Source organism: Salvia hispanica, chromosome 5, assembly GCF_023119035.1.
Source record: "Salvia hispanica cultivar TCC Black 2014 chromosome 5, UniMelb_Shisp_WGS_1.0, whole genome shotgun sequence".
In the NCBI taxonomy this organism is placed as follows: Eukaryota; Viridiplantae; Streptophyta; class Magnoliopsida; order Lamiales; family Lamiaceae; genus Salvia; species Salvia hispanica.
In genome coordinates this window covers 23213956-23232731 of record NC_062969.1, presented here as the reverse complement: position 1 = coordinate 23232731, position 18776 = coordinate 23213956, and the positions used below count along the sequence as shown (strand labels likewise).

The following is an 18776-nucleotide window of genomic DNA, read 5'->3' as shown; positions in this document are numbered from 1 at the left end:
CTGATAAATAACCCATTGCGCAGACTATTTGCAATTTGACAAAAAAATGTTGAAAGTTGTTGATTGATAGGTACATCTCCCTACAACCAAACATAAAAACAGCTTCCCTAATTTCATCCGAATAAAATACATAAAAATAGACAAACGGTTGATTTCCAATACAAATAAAGAGAAAAGATATAGACGTACATAAATTCAACATACATAATGTCCTTAATTTTTTTATCAGTTCAAATTTTTTATATTAAAACTGATTTTATTGTTAATTACTCCATTCATCGCACAATATGTGTCACATTTGGTAAGGGCACGTGTTTTAAAAAATGTAAAAAATAGTGGATTGGATAAGTTAGACGATAGTGTTAGTGGAATATGAAGTCAATTTTTTATATTGATTTTATAATAGAACGTGAGTGAAGTAAGTTAGTGGAAAGTGAAACCTGCTTAATATTTATAGTAAAAATGAAATGTTACTCTTATTGTGAGACGGACCGTAATGGCAAAAGTGACTCTTATTGTTGAACGGAGAATATATTGTTTACTTACTAAATCACCCCTTATTATAATTTAAATCTTAAATTTCTTCATTCATTTCTATCCTATCAAACATTAAACGTTTTTTCATCATATCAAAATTTCTCATTAATGATAATAATACCGTTTTTTCGCATAATCATTTATAAGGGGCATCAAACGAAATGATAAGAAGTCAATGTATATCAGCAATAGAAAGAGCTGCATATCAATTTTAAACTATAGCCAGCTAAGATAAGTAATAAGAACATAGTTATCAATCAATTGGGTATAAGTCAACCAAAATTTCTTAATAGTGCAATACAGAGTATAAAATTTTGATATTTGCAGCGGTCAATGGTAGCCCACATTTATTTTGGCATATTCGAAATTAAGCTATAAATTAATGATATACACACCTATATATCAAGTTGTGCTGAGCAGCTTCTTGTTACGATCCAAGGACATTAAAGTACAAAGATAGAAGATACTCCTAATTTAGTTGGAAATCAAGAATTATAGCATAACAACTAATATAATACTAAGATTTCTCATAAACTAAAACTAGACTTAATTGTATATATTGGTATTATATCTTGTTCAGACAGTTTATATGATAAACAATTCAGTTGCGTTCCCAAAAAAAAATACTCCTCACATATTTGACATCAGAAGCAATTTTAATTTGAGGATAGATCGCCTATGCATATACATATGATTATATATGCTTATAGATATGATTATATGATTAGATGATCAACAAGGATTAGTATAGGAGCCCACTTGTATGATGCCATGTTTGGTTCAAGATTCAAGAATTATGTATAACAGCAAGTGGCCGTCAAAAGTCAAAACTAATACTCTCTATACAATAGACATGTTACGCCTAATTAATAAGATAGTGGAGTATATACTTATCAGCTGTTGCACATGAATTATAGTACTATGTGATAGCCTTTCAATTCACATCCGTACGTATATAATATTTCTGTACTATACTATATAATATTAATATACAATAATTATAAATATGGAGTCAACTAAACTTGATGCACATGCTCTCTCTAATCTCCTCGTCACACGCCTTGACTTTGTTGTAAATTGTAATTATTGGTCGTTTGTCGTCTCAAGCGCACGGCACGATGTCGCAGCTCAGATGTATGAGCATAGAGCAATATTCCATTTTTTGTTAAGGAATCAATATTCCTTGATCACTTCATCGTCTATTACATTGTTTATCTGAATATCTCTAGATTTTCAAGTATCAATGTCACTTCTGTTTCTACGTTGTTGTTCCTGAGGCCTGCTATTTAAATTAATTATGTTTTTTAAATTATTTACTGTTTATTGTATAATATGATTTCAGAAAGAGGCATTGATATATTATTTCGATCTCGATGTTAATAAATTATACTCCTCTGTTATTTTAAATATGAAAATTATTTTCATTTTGTCCTTTAAAAATAAAAAATTTCTATTTTAGAAAAAAAAAATTCTAATAAAGCAGAACCCATTGTTTACTATCATATTTTTTCTATTTCTCTTTTACTTTATCAATGGTGCATTAAAATCTGTACTGTTTCGAAAGTTTTTCTCTTTGAAAAATGGAGAGAGTACTATAAACTATAAACACCTTTGTTTAACAATAGCTTACGCTTATAGAAATTAATATTAAAGAATTTTGCGTGTTGTCGTGATTTACGTACAAAACAATATTAGTAGTTCCTTCCTTTTTTAACATAGATCGATTGAGGACCAGATCAGAAGTAGTACTTCCCACACAACATTTTACTATTTGCATATGGTATATATATAGTTAGTGGGTAGTGATAAAATGCAAACTTATATATTGTACAAACTCAAAACTCCTCAACATAGCTTCAACACAGTTTCAATACAATATCAACACAGTGTAAAATTTCAAGATTTTAATGTCAACACAGTATCAACACAATATCAACACAGCATCAATCATTGACTGCCGTTGAAATTCTGTTGACATTTTTCTGTTGATGTTTTTTTTGTAATCTGTTGATATTTTTCAATGGTCCAGATCATAGTTTTGAATTTGTACAATATTTAGAGTTTTCATTTGATCACATTCCTATAGTTAAATTTATATAATTGTAGTATCATCTTTTCCTCTTTGTGAGATGTTCTCTCATAGGATTGCATCCAATTATGATTAATACAGTATATGTTCTCTCATAGGATTGCATCCAATTATAATTAATACAGTATATATTCTCTCATAGTGTAAGGTTGGTGTATTAATAAACCTTAATTAACTGGCTGTGGTTTTCACATATCCTCGTGTGTGGACGTGCTCAAATTCGATTCACGAAGGACGTGCTCAAATTCGATTTTGCCTTCGTAATAATTTATATTGTATCTGTAATAATTTCATTATTCATAGTAACGAGAAAATAGAATAATAATATAATAAAAATAATAACATTTACTTAATGTACAGTACGTGTATAGTCATAAGTCAACTCTCCATTAAATTAGCTACCCACAAATAATGGCGAAGTTTCTTATATAATTAACTTAATTAAATTTGACCTTTCTTTTTTCAATCTTCCAGATCCAGCTGCATTTCATTAAATAAAGAACCCTTGGTAAAAAAAATACTACGTACTAGTAGTACTACTATGAATTCTAAAGAATTTATATCGAATTTAAGTGATTAACAATTCCAACATCGTTTTAATTTTAAACAGATACAACAAGTTTTTCAAAACTTGAATTGTGTACACAGAATCAAACACTTAAACTCGAATGTTTGCATCAATTCATCACTAAAACACTGTTTTTGCAATTACTGAACCCTGTACACGCATAGATATGAAGCACATGAACAATTGTTAATATGTACTTACATTAATAATCGAACTCCGAATGAAATTTTGTTTTTGGCATTTCAATGAACTTTATAAAGGATAATATTAACAATTGCACCTGATATTTATCCATCAACATTTTTTTGTGTCAGATGCAATGTATGCATACGTATTACTACTCTTTCTTAGGTGCGTTCGATTGTCATGACTAATAATAATGAGACTATCCATTTAGAATTAAGTTGTTGGATTATTTTAGTTGGAGGGGGAGACTATGACTAATTATCATGAGACTATCCATCTATGATTAAAAGTTGTAGGGTTCAATCTTATGAACCAAACATGATACATATTTAATCATGAGATTTAATTTTGTCAACCAAACACCCCCTTAGTTTATCATGAACTGAAAATTCAGCCGCCTACTTACAGATCTCATTAATGTCATGTTTCTTGCAAGATCAAGACATAAATGGCATATATATCCATGAAACGAAATTTGATAAAATCCATGAAATGAAACTTTTGTGGGATCGAATTTTATCTCATTGAATACAACCAATATATATGCCATGCTCTATGGAAGGTAGAGCTAACTTAAGTCGTCGGACCAATTAACAAAATTTTACGATGGCACTCATGGTGGCTCGACTGCATCTCAATCCTTAACAAACAAATAGACCAGAACGTATACGTATATGTCATTCCTTGCAATTAATGGTGATTAATATAAAAACAACTACTATGAGTTGTTGCACATTTTATGATTCTAATTATGATAGCCTTTCAATTCGCATCCGTACTTATGACTTATTTTGTGTTCCTACCTACTACTACTACAATTTTAAATATAAGTTTTTTAAATGTCTTATTCGAATAATGATTTTAATTAAAATTAACGATACAGTCAATTCTAAATCAGCTGCACATGCAATTTATCTAATTTCCACGTCATCGGCTTTTGACTTTCTCGTATCTATCGGTAGTCTCATTAATGCCGCGCGCCATCGATGGGTAGAAGATGGAAATTGGAAAATGCAATGATATTGCACAGCTTTAATTTGCTTGGAAATTTTAAGATTTATCAACTTAAAATATTGTGATTTGTAAATCTAGATCCATTGTCCGGCATGCTCAACTCCTTAACACGTTAGATTTATTTCTTTATTTTTTAAGTAAATGATAAAAAGGATTAATCTTTCATTTGATTCCACTCCATGTGTCTTCTGTTATTGGATATAGATAGATATGTCCGTTGAAATATATATATTCAACAGTTGGATTTTTACTAACAACTTTTGTTCTTTAAATCGTGGAAAAATATGTGACATCAACTCTAAGAAAAGAGATTGGAGAGTAGATAATGTTAGTGATCATTATTACTCAATTATAAGTGAAAGAAAGTGGTGAATTATGTGTAAAAATAATTAATAAATTAACATATCAAGGATAAATTATTGTGAGGCAATCTCTACAAATGTAAAGAGGTTAATATTTGTTAATATATGATGAAAATGGAATGATTAGGAAGAGAGAGTTTATCAAAGGATACCAATTTTAATTTTATCGGTAACTAGCTAAATAAGTGTCGGTACTTTTAAATGTTGTGAATGTAGATAATATATATCAAAAAATAAATAATATTTTGAAGAATTTCATAGATAAAATTATTTTAATCTTATAGTAGTATTAAACAAACAAACTCTAAATATCTGTAAATTACAAATTATCCATAAAAGTTTACTAGGATAATAAGAATGTTATTTGTAAGATCTTATAACCATATGAGCATTAACAGATCAAGTTTGGGCCGACAATGGGCCTAACCTAATTAAGAAAACAAAAGGCCCGCTCTACGGGCCGATGGGCTCTCAGGAAGAAGAAAGGTTACAAAAAAAACACTTGTTAACAATATAAAAACTATCAATAACTCTTGCACCACCAAGTTTACAATAGTAAGCAAAAATGTTTTACTAATAACATTAATGCATTTAACAAATGTCACTTGTTACCACATACATACAGAGAGAAGGACAAAAGAAAGAGATGAAACCATGGCAAAAGGATGAAGATAAAAGGAAATCCTAACAAATACTGTGTGGAAAAATGGATGACATAAACCATATTCAGCAGTAGTAGACTAGTAGGTGGTCTAATTCAAATTATTCAATGAGAATTGAATTATAAGCAATCACCTTTGTTTAGCAAATTTGCAGTGAACAGAAAGAAAACAAGATTCAGCATCATGTACTAACTAGGATTTAAGACACAGGTGTAGTGTATCAACTTCTTCATTAGCAACTTCATCTTATCTCCAAACTCATAGGCAATGTTTCCAAAGGCAGAAATCTCTTGGTGCTAGAAAGCAAACTCATTTTGTTATGATTTTCCAACTTCATCCCAACATCTAAAACAAGTATTGCCACTTCCAAAACATCATGTTGTGACTAGTTAGTTACAACATTATTACACTGCCCACCAAACTACAAGAATAAAAAATTCCAAAAATAAAGACTTCAGGCTTCAACAAATGCCACCCCTTCATTAATAACTTGGAACATTGATCATTTCTGACTCATACATCAAACAATCCAAAGCATGAACGAATTTCGTAAGCCAATAATTAATCTATCTTAAACCAACCCCAGATTTCACCTCACCAATTATATCAAACCCCTCCTTAGCTACCCTTCAATTAACTCAAACAAGAATAACTGACACCATTATGAACAACTGCGAATTTGTAGCTAGTTTTTTTCATTCTTATAAACGAATTGAATTCACAATTATGGCTACATAAAAACCCATCAACAGAACACAACCAAACACTTTAATAGCTACATATTACAGCGTGTGTTTATTCACAATAACTACAGTGGCCCGATTTCTTACTAAAATCCCTTTTTAAATTATTACAAGAGTGTAAATTCAATGCCCGTAGAGAAAGCGTAGTTGGTTCTGGAGAGACAGAATTGCAAGAACGAGAGTACATTAAAAAATATTTAATTTTTATGCCATCTGTCAACAACTAAATCTAGCACCAAGCATTTTTTCAACAAAACAGTAAGTACTACTAAAAGAAATTATACTACTGGTTAATTAAAGCTTCGGGAAATTGTTGGGTCTCGGTGGTGCATACCCGAACTCCACATTAGTATGATATTGTTCGCTTTGGGCAAAGCCCTCACAGTTTTGCTCTTGGGGTACTCCCCAAAAGACCTCATACTAATGGAGTAGGGGTAGCCCATTTATACACTTGCAAGTCTTGTTCATTCTCCGATGTGGTATATGGTTTGCTCTCTTTTAGAAATAATTATAATTGAAGGAAACAGCCATTCGCATTGTGATTTAGAGTTCTTGAATGCCTTGGTGTGGAAAGAGTGATGATAAAGGTTTACTTTTAAACCGTGCAAAACTAAAATACTGAAAAAAGAAATGACTTCACTAGAACGTATTAAAATGACAAAATAACTCCACTACTATGGAACGAAGGGAGTACTGGTATCAAACAAACAAATTCTAAATATTTGTAAATTACAAATCATCCGGAAAATTTACTTAACAAGAAATTAAGAATATCAATGTGTAACAACTTATAAGTTACTTGGGAAGTGATCAATTGCTAACCCATCATTTAATTGCTAACTACAACTAATTTAAGACCATGAGATTTTAGAAAACTTGTGGTCTACAATTTGCCATATGTGATTTTTGTTTTTATTAATTAAATCGAAAAAGATAAAAAAAAAAACTATCAAATTAGGGTTTTGGATGAAAATGTCAACAGTGTTTCAAAAATATAACACAATGCTTTGAGAATGTCAACAAAATGCTTTAAGAATGTTAACACATTGCTTATATTGATATTCTACATATATTATATTGACATATTTTATATACTATGTTAACATTTCTGCAATACGAAAAAATTAAAAAAAAAAGTTTCAAATTTTGATGTTGGAACATATGCAAGTGAGATCTCATTAGAATCCTTACAAAATTATCTTAATTTAACATATGTTGTGCGAAAAAATAATTTAAATCGAGAAAGTTATATGTGTTTTAAAGTTATGAGATATTTTTCAAAAATTAGTTACAACTAATTTGTTGTAAATTGACCTTAATACTCTTATTCACGTTTTTTGTTGATCGTATTGACATTTCGAGCTTGATGATCTAGGTTTTAATTTGAATATCTAATGGTTATTATTTAGTTGTAGTTAGCAATTAGGTATTGAATTAGCAATATAATACTCCCCCTACTGTAACCGTTACATATAAAAAAGAATATTTGGCAGACGATGGGCCTGTACTGATTTAGTGAAAAAAAATGCTTGCTCTATGGGCCGGTGGGCTCTCAAGAAGAAGAAGGGTGACAAAAGAACACTGGTTTTTGCAGATAACAAAATTATTAGAGAGTACTAAAACAATACAGTACAATTGTAAAAACCCATCAATAACACCACCTAGTTAGCAAAAATGTTTTACTAATGACATTAATGCGTTTAACAAATGCCACTTGTTACCACACACATACACAATACTAAAACTCAGGTGTAGTGTATCAACTTCTTCATAAGCAACATCTTATCTCTCTTAATTAGTGCAACAAAACAAACTCATTTTGCAATGGTTTTCAAGCTTCATCCCAACATCTACAACAAGTTTTGCCACTTGCAAAACTTCAAGTTGTGAACAATTAGGTACAGTACATTATTTACACAACACACCAAACTACAAGAATAAAAACGTCCAAAATAAAGCCTTTAGCAAATGCCAGCCCTTCATTAATAACTTGGAACATTGATCATTTCTGACTCATCCATCAAACAATTTAAAGCATGAAAGCTTTTGGTAAGCCACTAATAATATCTTAAACCAACTCCAGATTTCACCTCACCAATTATATCAAATCCCTCCTTATTAGCTACCCTTCAATTAACTCAAACAAGAATAACTCTCACCAACTCATTCTCCATTATAAACAACTGCGCATTTGCAGTTTCTTTCATTCTTATAAACGGTGATATTGATATATACAATTGAAGAATTAAATTCACAATTATGGCTACATAAAAACCCATCAACAAAACACAACCAAACACTTTAATAGCTACTACAACATATTACAGCGTGTGTTTATTCACATTAACTACAGTTGCCCGATTTCTTACTAAAAAACCCTTTTCGAATTATCACGAAAGTAAATGCAAAAAGATTCAATGTTTATGCCATCTGTCAACAACTATAAATCTACCATATCAATCTGCAGTTCCATGAAACACCACAAAATTAACCTTACATTAAAGAAATAACACAACGCATTTAATATGATTGCAAATTAAAGCTTTGAGAAAAATTATAATTGAAGGAAACAGCCTTTGTAATTTGTACTTGTAACCTGCAAGTTTGGATGTTATGTTAATCTACTATGTTAGTACCGTAATTACATATATTTTCCCTTTTTCTTTTCTTAAACTATCACTTCAAATTCTCAGGGTACGCTGGATACTTTAGTCGAAGAAATTAAAATTCTTGAATGCATTGGGGTTCACATTTAAACCGTTCTTAGTTTGATAATGCAAAACAAAAATAATTTAGCAATATCGTTTTAAAAGGGGGCAGGTTTCTCTGAGAACTTTAATGAAATATTTTTAATTTTGGACCTAGTCTAACCGAAAATACAGTTTTTCATTAAATGTGATTCATATCTGAGCAAATGTGGGTGATTCAAATTGAAAGATACTACTTAACTGATAATTAAGTGCACTCTGTATGAAGTAATGCATATTTAATGAAATTAAAAACCTTTAAATTTCCTTTACAATTTACATCTTACTATTAAGTTACTCGGGGCCACACCCCTTTTATATATTTTCGCTCATGATCACGTTTTAGTCCTATTGCTTACAATAATTTGAAGCCCCTAGATCTTTTTCATTATAAGGTTCAAATGTAGTAGTATTACAATATACTGTATACATATCCTTTTTAAAAATATGTGTATACATGTGACATACTATTACGGCAATTAATACACGTATGTACTATTATGAATTTTGAGAGCAATAATATTAAAACTCGGTAAGTCTATCTCTAACAGAAAAAAAAATTAATAAAAAGAAGATAAAAAACAGTAGATCACTAGATTGTACAAAAGTCAATATAATTGTTACCTAGTTGCATATATGCACTCATATAATTGTCCAAGAAAGTGTTCTGCAGATGTAGTGATAAAATGCAAAATGGCCTCTTATAAATTTTAGCTCTTGCTGGTAACTCTTGTAAAGTTTATTAATTCACATAATTTTAAGTAGTTTTTCATTAGTAGTTAAGTGTTTCTAACTCCAATTTTTTTGTTGTTAGATCAAGGTGAGAGAGCTAGCTCAAGGATCTAAGGTTAGACAGATTTTGGTATAGATAGCCCTTTTAATCACCGGCCACAGGATTCCTACCAACGAATTGATGGATTAAATGTGATCGCCACTATGCAAGTATTGACAATAATATCCTTAAAAATGAAGTTGGATTCTGTATTGTAATGATGCATTTATACATGATGGAAAGGTAGAAACCTGAAGAAAAAGTAAATAATTAGTTGTAATTGTTATAACAAAATTAATATGGTGTGAGGCTGTGAGCACAAAACATATGGATGAAGTTGGTGGAGAGGTAGAGACAGTAAAGAGCAGCACATGGTGAAAACCATAAAAACATAGAGTTACTCATGAAGTGAGGACTGAGGAGAGAGAAGCAGAAACGGGGCCTCTTGTCTACAAAATCTAACCATGTACTACTATAAATGCATTTCTTGTATTTAAATTTAGGGAAATTGGTCTCTAAAATCATGAACTTTGCCTAAAATTTGGTATTTCCCATGAACTTTGAAATTGGTATATAATATCACGAACTTTGCATTTTGTTTGGTATTTCCCAAACTCACTCAAATAAGATATTTTCATCAAAATCTTATTTAATATAGGCAACCTTGATATGTTTTATAATATTTGAAACCACTTTTTAAGTTCATAACATGTAGCATAAAAAGTCACGTTGAAAACCACGTTGATTTAATTGTGTCAAGTATGATAAAAAAGCCTCGTAAGTTAGTCAAATATAGTAATAAACATGCCGTGGGAAATACCAAACAAAATGCAAAGTTCGTGATATTATATACCAATTTCAAAGTTCATGGGAAATACCAAATTTTAAGCAAAGTTCATGGTTTTAGAGACCAATTTCCCTTAAATTTATTACAAATAATAAGTAGAAAGTAGGCATGCCTCCATGCATACTATTAATTATTTGACTTTATTTCTTTGGCAGAAATTCACGAGCATTCTCACCTCTCGTCACACATCTTCATTCCAACACCACCTATCTACATCTCGATTTCAGCTGGTAATACAAGGAAAATAAAAATAAAACATATCTTGCCATATAATGTATGAATGGTCATGAGTGATTTCAATATAGATAACTAGGAGTATAATTCTATTATATTTTTACAATACTATTGAAATTACTCAAATTTGTGCTCTTCTCAGTTGTAATTCAGTTAGGGGTCACACCTAAATATTAGGCTACATATATGATATGTATGCATTTATTGAAATTTAAAACCCCCAACCCCAAACACAATCAAATTATCACTATACAGTAGATAGCATTTATTTAATTCAGTAGAAAAAAACATTATAAGCACGCATTGGAGGTGTGACTATGAAAGAGACGTCTACCTATACACACCTCACCGCACTCATATATCTACATATATGCCTTTGTTGAATCCCCTATATAAGCAACCATATTTCATCTCATTTTCCATATAAACCATCAAACATATACATATCTCTCTCCATCTTTTTCTCTTCTTATAGAGAGATTAATCGAATCATGTCTACAAACATAATCTACATAGTATTCCTCGTCCTTGTCCTACTCTTCTCTCCTGCAATGTCAAGGCACTTGCCGATTCTACAAAGCGCGCCGTCCACAGCCCTGCCGGTGGAAGCGCGAGATGAGATAACCACTCCATTCAGGAACCACAGACAGCAAGCCTTTCACCGCGAGGCGATCAAGAATTGCATGCCAAAAGGGTCCCGCCGCTCCTCCGCCCCGAGCCGATACGTCAATTACCACATCTTAGGCTCGTCGTCCAACTGCTCCGGCAGCCAGCTGACGCCGCCGCCCACAGCACCATAGCCATTTTTATCGATTTGAATTAACGAAGCATGATTTCTATCTGCTTATTAGATTTTGTGCTAATGTTTTCGCATTGGAAAACTATATATGTATGCATGCATGTATGTCTATAGAATTGTATTTTAATTTTTTTTTTTTTTTGGGTGGCTGTGAAATGAGGAGTTGTTGGGTTTGATGTAATGAAGGAGAAATGATGTGAGATTGTTATTGATCAAAATATTTTTCAACTAATAGGGGGGCCCTATTGACTATGTGTTAACTCTGGTAGGGGCACGTTTGCTTCATCGATCGTACCATACCATATATAATTAAATGTTTTTTAGATGGTATTCTATTATAGGGTTGGTTCATTTATAGTATTACAATAAGAGTGATCACAATATGTTAGATGCATCGCAGAGGTAGAAAGAGGAGTGATAGTATTAAAGTTATACGCGTCCATCGAATTGAATATTGTTGCGCCGCGTTATACTTATTACCAATAATAACTTATAGATGATAAATTAAATATTCATATTCATGTAAACTTAATTTCCCGGGAAACAGTATTCTGAAAGTAAATGGGAACACGTGATTTCCATCACTCTTTTTCTTTCATTACAATTTACAACAACACTCCATTAGTAAAGTCAGGGACAGTAAAATTAGATTAATTTTATCAATTTGTTCTATACCTAAAAGATCAGGTGAAATAGCAGTACATAGACAGACATTAGACAATGGCCCCAGCAGTTATTTAAGTGCTGACTTGATTTAACGAAAACACGATGTCGATTTTGTATTTCGTCAAAGGTGTCTTGACTATTTGAGTAAAATATTAATGCTGAAAATAACACTAAGCTAATCTGACTTTGTCACACCATTTTAAACATTGCAATTAATACACCACCACTTTAACTTTTAATGCAATCACAACAATTTTGAGAAAACGATAGAACTACATCACTGAATAAAAAAACTTGAAATGCTGTAATTGGAGAAAATCATGTGAAAATGAAAAATATGGAGTATTTTAAAGAAAATCCAGCGAATGAATATACATCAACAAATATCGTGTATACCTAAGAAAACAAACCTGAATACAAACAAAACGTGAAATGGCACAGCAACAGAGTAGAAACGAAAACAATTTCTGATATCATCCAAACATTCAACAGACTCATCTGCTCGAGAATGACAACCTTCGGTCTACGGAGCTAAATCCATAGGCGAAGGGGAATCTAGAGTGCATAATATATGAGAACAGTGCCACCTGACTATTGCTGAGAGTCTAGGCAGCTTTCTTTGTAAATAAACGTAAGTGGTGATCACCTCGTTGTGTGCAGAAATTGAATTTCTGAGGCGAGCAAAAGTAAAAAAGCATAGCTCGCAGCATCTAACTGTACAAATCATCTTCATCAGCTCCACCAGCAGATGATGCGAAGGGGTCCGATGCAGCAGCAGTCCCAGCTGGTTGGTCAGCAAAACGGAATTCAGTTCCAAACCCACGTGACTGCTGCAAGGTCTGAGCAAATGCCTGGTATTTCCGTATGTCAGCATCACTCACACTTCTTCGAGCATATTTCATGGACTCCTCGAAATGTGAAGGCCTGATTTCTGATACTTCTTCTTCAACATCCTCTTCCATTGAATCGGGATTTGCTCCTCTTCTCCTCTCCCTCTCTATATCCTGAAAAACACATTAACGTCAATAACGTCGCTTGCCGGCATAATGCCAGTGGGCAACATTCTGGCTGAACTCACAAAATACCAGAGGCCAAAAGACTAAACATAAATTATCAACGCCAACACAAAATCACTCGGATCAAGTCCTCGATACCAACGTAAGAAGCAGAATACACAATATTTTCTAGTTATAAGCTACCTCACCGCTAAGAATCTTACTCAAACACCTAAAATCAGGGAATTTAATTGAGTCAATTCAAATAGCAACTGACATTATGAATAACACAGCAGAGAGTAGTGTGGATGGACTTTTCCTAATGTTGACTGATATGTAATGGGAATATGCATAATTTTCAAAACTGAAAGGATAACTCTACTTCAATGATAACCAGTATTGTGGTCCATGTAGGATACAGTAACCCTGAACCAGAGAAGTTAAAAGGGAAAGCTAACAAGAGTGGGAAGAAAAGCATACTTTCTCAATATTCTCTCTTATGGCATATTTGCAAGCCCTCTGGCATATTTCGGTGATATCTGCTCCACTAAATCCTTGAGTATATTTAGCAAGAGCTCGGAGATCAACATCCTTCGATAGTGGTGACTTCCGAAGACATGCTTTGAAAATCTGATGGCGTGAATCTTCATCTGGCAGGGGGATGTATATTAACTGGTCAAGGCGACCAGGCCGTAAAAGTGCTGGATCAATAATGTCAGGTCTGTTAGTAGCCCCAATTATGAAAACAGTCTTCTTGGCATTCATGCCATCCATCTCAGTGAGAAGCTGATTGAGAACTCGGTCAGCGGCACCACCAGCATCTCCAACACTGCTTCCTCTCTGCAAGGATACCAAAAAGCTTTGCCAGTAAGCTGTAACTGTATTTGTTCACAAATATGAAAACTGAATTTGCAGTCCGCCCAGACTACAGTAACATAATCGAAAGTAAAACATTAGTCAGCCTATTCTAATTATTCAGAAATTGGGAAGGTATATAACCTGTGTAGCAATGGAGTCAAGTTCATCAAAGAAAAGGACACATGGAGCAGACTGTCTAGCCTTGTCAAATATTTCACGAACATTGGCTTCACTCTCTCCAAACCACATAGTAAGCAATTCAGGTCCTTTTACACTAATGAAATTGGCTTGGCACTCATTTGCAATAGCCTTAGCTAGCAGTGTTTTTCCACATCCAGGAGGACCATAGAAAAGAACACCCTTTGAAGGGGACATACCGAATTTCTCAAACTTTTCTGGATGTTCCACAGGATATTGAACAGTCTACAACATAATAAGCAGATTATGATTAACTGAGATGAACAATCGCATATCAAATAAGCAAAGTCAGATCATCATTAGCAACTTATATTACCTCCTGAAGCTCTCTCTTAACATTTTCGAGCCCTCCAATATCTTCCCAGCTGCAATTCGGCACTTCAACAACCTGCATCAGTTATGACAATTAGCAAGCATAATTTACTATTATCAAGTGAATAAAATGATAGGCATAACATTCAGCTGAACATGCACTTACTGTCTCTCGTAAAGCAGAGGGGTTGCTTGTTCCAAGAGCAGTGTGGAAGTGCTCATTTGTAACAGCCATGGAGTTTAGTATCTCAGCATCTATTGTATCATCTTCCAAATCAATGACATCCATTTTCTCTCTGATACACTGAAGCGCTGCTTCAGTGCAGAGAGCTGCCAGGTCAGCACCAACATAACCATGGGTGTCTTTAGAAATCCTCTCTAAATCAACCTGCAATACCATTAACTTCGTCAAAAAGATGCTCATGTCAATCTAGTTATTTATAAAAGTTGAAATTCTTCATTATAGAAGTGCAGCCCATACATCCTCGGAGAGTTTCATATTCTTGGTGTGAATCCTCAGCACCTCGAGCCGTCCAACTTCATCAGGAACACCAATATCTATTTCTCTATCAAATCTACCAAACCTTCTAAGAGCCGGGTCAATGCTGTTAGGTCGGTTAGTTGCCCCCATAACAATGACATGGGCACGAGATTTCAATCCATCCATGAGAGTCAGAAGCTGAGAAACGATCCTCCTTTCAACTTCACCATGTGTCTTCTCTCGCTTAGGTGCTATGGAATCAATTTCATCAATAAAAATAATTGATGGGGCATTCTTTTCGGCCTCCTCAAATGCTTTTCTTAGGTTGCTTTCACTCTCTCCAGCCAACTTGGACATAATTTCAGGCCCATTAATCAAAAAGAAGAACGCTCCAGTTTCATTAGCAACAGCTCTAGCTATCAAGGTCTTTCCCGAACCTGGAGGTCCGAAAAGCAAAATTCCTTTAGGTGGTTTGACACCTATAGACTTGAAGAGCTGAGGATGCCTCAGAGGCAATTCCACTAATTCACGAATCTGGGCCATTTGCTTCCTAACACCCCCTACATCATCGTATCCCACCTCATCCAACCTATCTTCATCCTCTCGCCTCAAAGGCTCCCCTTCACAGAAAATCTCAGTATCAGGGGCAACAACACAATACTCCCCAGGATCAGTCTCAATGACTTTAAATTCCACGCTTCTCATTCCTCCTCTAACCAGAAGATGGTCACCTTTCCTCACTGGGCGATATGCTTCCAGAAAATAGGCTGCACAGATAATATCATTTTCTCATTAGACTTAGAAGTACGAGATAATCTGATGGAGTTAATATTCCATGAAGCATGTAGTACAAACTATTACGTTTATTACATTAAAGGGCTTACGTTTCAGGTAAACATCAAAAAGATCCCCAGTGAGACCTTCAATGGTGTCATCCAACGGCAAAATGTGGACACGCTTCCCGTATTTCACATCTGGGCACTGGTGCACAGATACAACATCCCCAAGCCGAACCCTCAGGTTCGTCCTCACAACTTTGTTCATCCTAATTTTCGGCTCTTCGCAAGTATCGTCAGCAAGGGCAATGCAGACAGTATCCTTTCTTTTCTTTCCCTAAAAACAATCAAATGCATCTAAATAAGAAACAGGATGGCCAATATCGTAGTTCCAAGTACTAATACTCTGTTAAACCAAAAGCATTTACTCCATGCCCCGTGAAACAGAAGCACAAATAATACACTTGGAAATATGCTCAAAAGTTTAGTAACACCGAGTTTGGACTTGGAAGTCAAGATTGGCATCCATAATAGGTTAGTTCAAAATCGGTATTAACACAATATTACTATATAAAATCAGCTCGGCCTTTTTAAATTCCCCAATTTTACTACTCCATATATAAAATGAGCTTATAGGAGCATGATCCCATTCGTGAACCATACTCACCGCAATCAGTCCATTCAACATGATTTCAACTTATAAGAATAACAAAGATAAACCCTAACCCAGCGCCATTCAGAATTGGGAGAGGGGGAACCCGATTCAAGGAAAGAAGAAAGCCGAGAGTAAAAGGAAACCTTGAGCAAAATAGTATCTCCACGGAAAAGCTGGAGCTTTTCCATGGTGGCGGGGTGGAGGGAGACGACGGAATTGTCATCGTTGACCGCTTCATCAACAACCAGGCGATTGGGGGCTTTTTTCCTCTCCAAGATCGCCGTCGAGAAGTCCTTCTTCCCAGCTTTCCTGTACCGGAAAAAGGTCAGATCAGCGGCATTAATTCACCAAAAATTAGCGGGAATCCTGAATTGAATTTAGGTTTCCGACTCACGAATCAGAGTCGGGTTGGTGAGCCATGGTTTGAGCTAGCTGAGAATCGAGTATCGGAGAACACAATGATGTTTGTTTGTTTGGATTGGGGTAAAATAAAAGGAGGAACTAACGGCGGTGAAGAGAGACAGAATCTAGTGTAGATTTATACTAGAATTTCAACGTGTATCTAATAATTTTACCGCCGATTCACAACTCCGTAATTAATACTCCTACAAGTCTACAACCATTCTTCGCAGTCAAATAATTCCTCATAATTAATGGTTAAAGCATGTGAAGCTGTGATTAATATACACACGTGACATAAATTTACTCTCCTAATTCACATCCAATTAATAATATACACGTCACATCGTTGAGTGTTAAAGCGTGTAAAGCTGTGATTTATATACACACATGACATCAATTTATTCTTATAATTTAAATATACTAGTTCCCTTTCATATAAGAGTACAACTTTACCGGATTAGTTTATTCGTAAATTGTGATTATGCATTTCGATCGTCCCAAATTAAAACAAAATTACAATGTCAACATATGTATATCTGCGGCCCACTACAAAGTATGGACTTGGGCCATTTTGGATTACATTACGGGCCATCTAATTAGGGTGTGGGCATTCACAAGAAGACCAGCCTGGTACTCCCTTGTTGTTTACGGGCCGAATCCCGATATACTAATATCAACATAGGGTTCTGTTAGGTTGAGATTATTTAGCTTAATTGAGAAATGAGATCAATTTTCAGCCACTTCATTCGAAATGTCAACTGCAAGTATATTATGTCAACTAGGGGTATTATCGTCATTTCATTTCAATAGGCAGAATATCAAATGTCAACAGCTCATATTAAAATGTCAACAACTAAAAAATAACACTTATAATTCACATATCAATAGCCAGAATATCGAATGTCAACAACTCGTATTAAAATGTCAACAACTAACAAATAACACTTATAGTTCACATATCAATATCGAGAATATCGAATGTCAACAACTCGTATTAAAATGTCAACAACTAAAAAATAACACTTATAATTCACATATCAATAGCGAGAATATCAAATGTCAACAACTCGTATTAAAATGTCAACAACTAACAAATACTACCTCCGTCCATAAAAATTCGTCCCAGTTTAACTGGGCACGGGTTTTAAGAATTGGCTTGACTTTGTATTAAATGAAGGTGTGTAGTGGAGTTTGGGTCCCACATTGATGCTATTCTTTTAATCATTTCTTTTAAATTGAGGTGTAAAGGGAAAACTAACAAATTTTACATCCATTTTTTTTTTACAATTAACATCTATACTTAACCAATTTTATGTAATTAAAATGAGATTAGCAAAATTACTGAAAATTGATTAAATACAGTTGCAGACAATTTTACAACAACAAAACTTGCTCAATGTATGAGTAAATAACTCCAAATTGGCCTCTGCATTTCAAAATATAGGTGCTGACATTCTAATTAATTCCATACATTTTGAGAGGGAATTTCCCAAAAACCTACCACACTTAGGAGGGAAAGTAATTCAAACTAATGGAGGGAACATCATTTCATACACACAATAATTGAGGGAAACTCAAGCTACACCTATCTATAAAAGGAATAGCTACAACTACAAATGGTGATTTTTAGAACTAGTGCCCTCAGAAAAATTTCATCATTGGGCTATGGAGGAGCCTGCTGGAAGAGAGTCACGCATAATACCAAACACCACCAAAAATCTGCTAGCTCAAAGTCTGCTGCAATCGAGCCAGGCAGAAGAAGCACCATATGGAGCTATTGAAAAGGCAGCAAAACAGTTTGGAGTAAGCCGGAAGACGGTCCACAGAATATGGGCAGAGGCAAAACTTCAAATTCAGAGTGGTGTACCTGTGC

General features: G+C 33.9%; 1 protein-coding gene across 1 annotated transcript; it reads right to left on the bottom strand.

Moving 5' to 3' along the window:
* Positions 1 to 12549: 12549 nt before the first annotated feature.
* On the bottom strand, positions 12550 to 17039 carry LOC125188498 (cell division cycle protein 48 homolog). The gene is made up of 9 exons (XM_048085358.1): positions 16896 to 17039; positions 16645 to 16810; positions 15955 to 16183; positions 15071 to 15837; positions 14756 to 14977; positions 14594 to 14665; positions 14221 to 14502; positions 13702 to 14061; positions 12550 to 13230 (listed from the first exon to the last, which is right to left on the bottom strand). Exons 1-9 carry the CDS (start codon positions 16919 to 16921, stop codon positions 12937 to 12939), a joined length of 2418 nt encoding a protein of 805 aa, XP_047941315.1. The 5' UTR covers positions 16922 to 17039; the 3' UTR covers positions 12550 to 12936.
* Between the last annotated feature and the right edge of the window lie 1737 nt (positions 17040 to 18776).

Excerpts from the sequence above, each read along its gene's own strand:
- LOC125188498 (XM_048085358.1), bottom strand. The coding sequence starts at position 16,921 with ATGGCTCACCAACCCGACTCTGATTC. Across the intron at positions 15,838-15,954 it reads TTTTGATGTTTACCTGAAAC|CCTATTTTCTGGAAGCATAT; the intron begins GTAAGCCCTTTA and ends TTATCTGTGCAG. Across the intron at positions 14,978-15,070 it reads ATATGAAACTCTCCGAGGAT|GTTGATTTAGAGAGGATTTC; the intron begins GTATGGGCTGCA and ends ATGGTATTGCAG.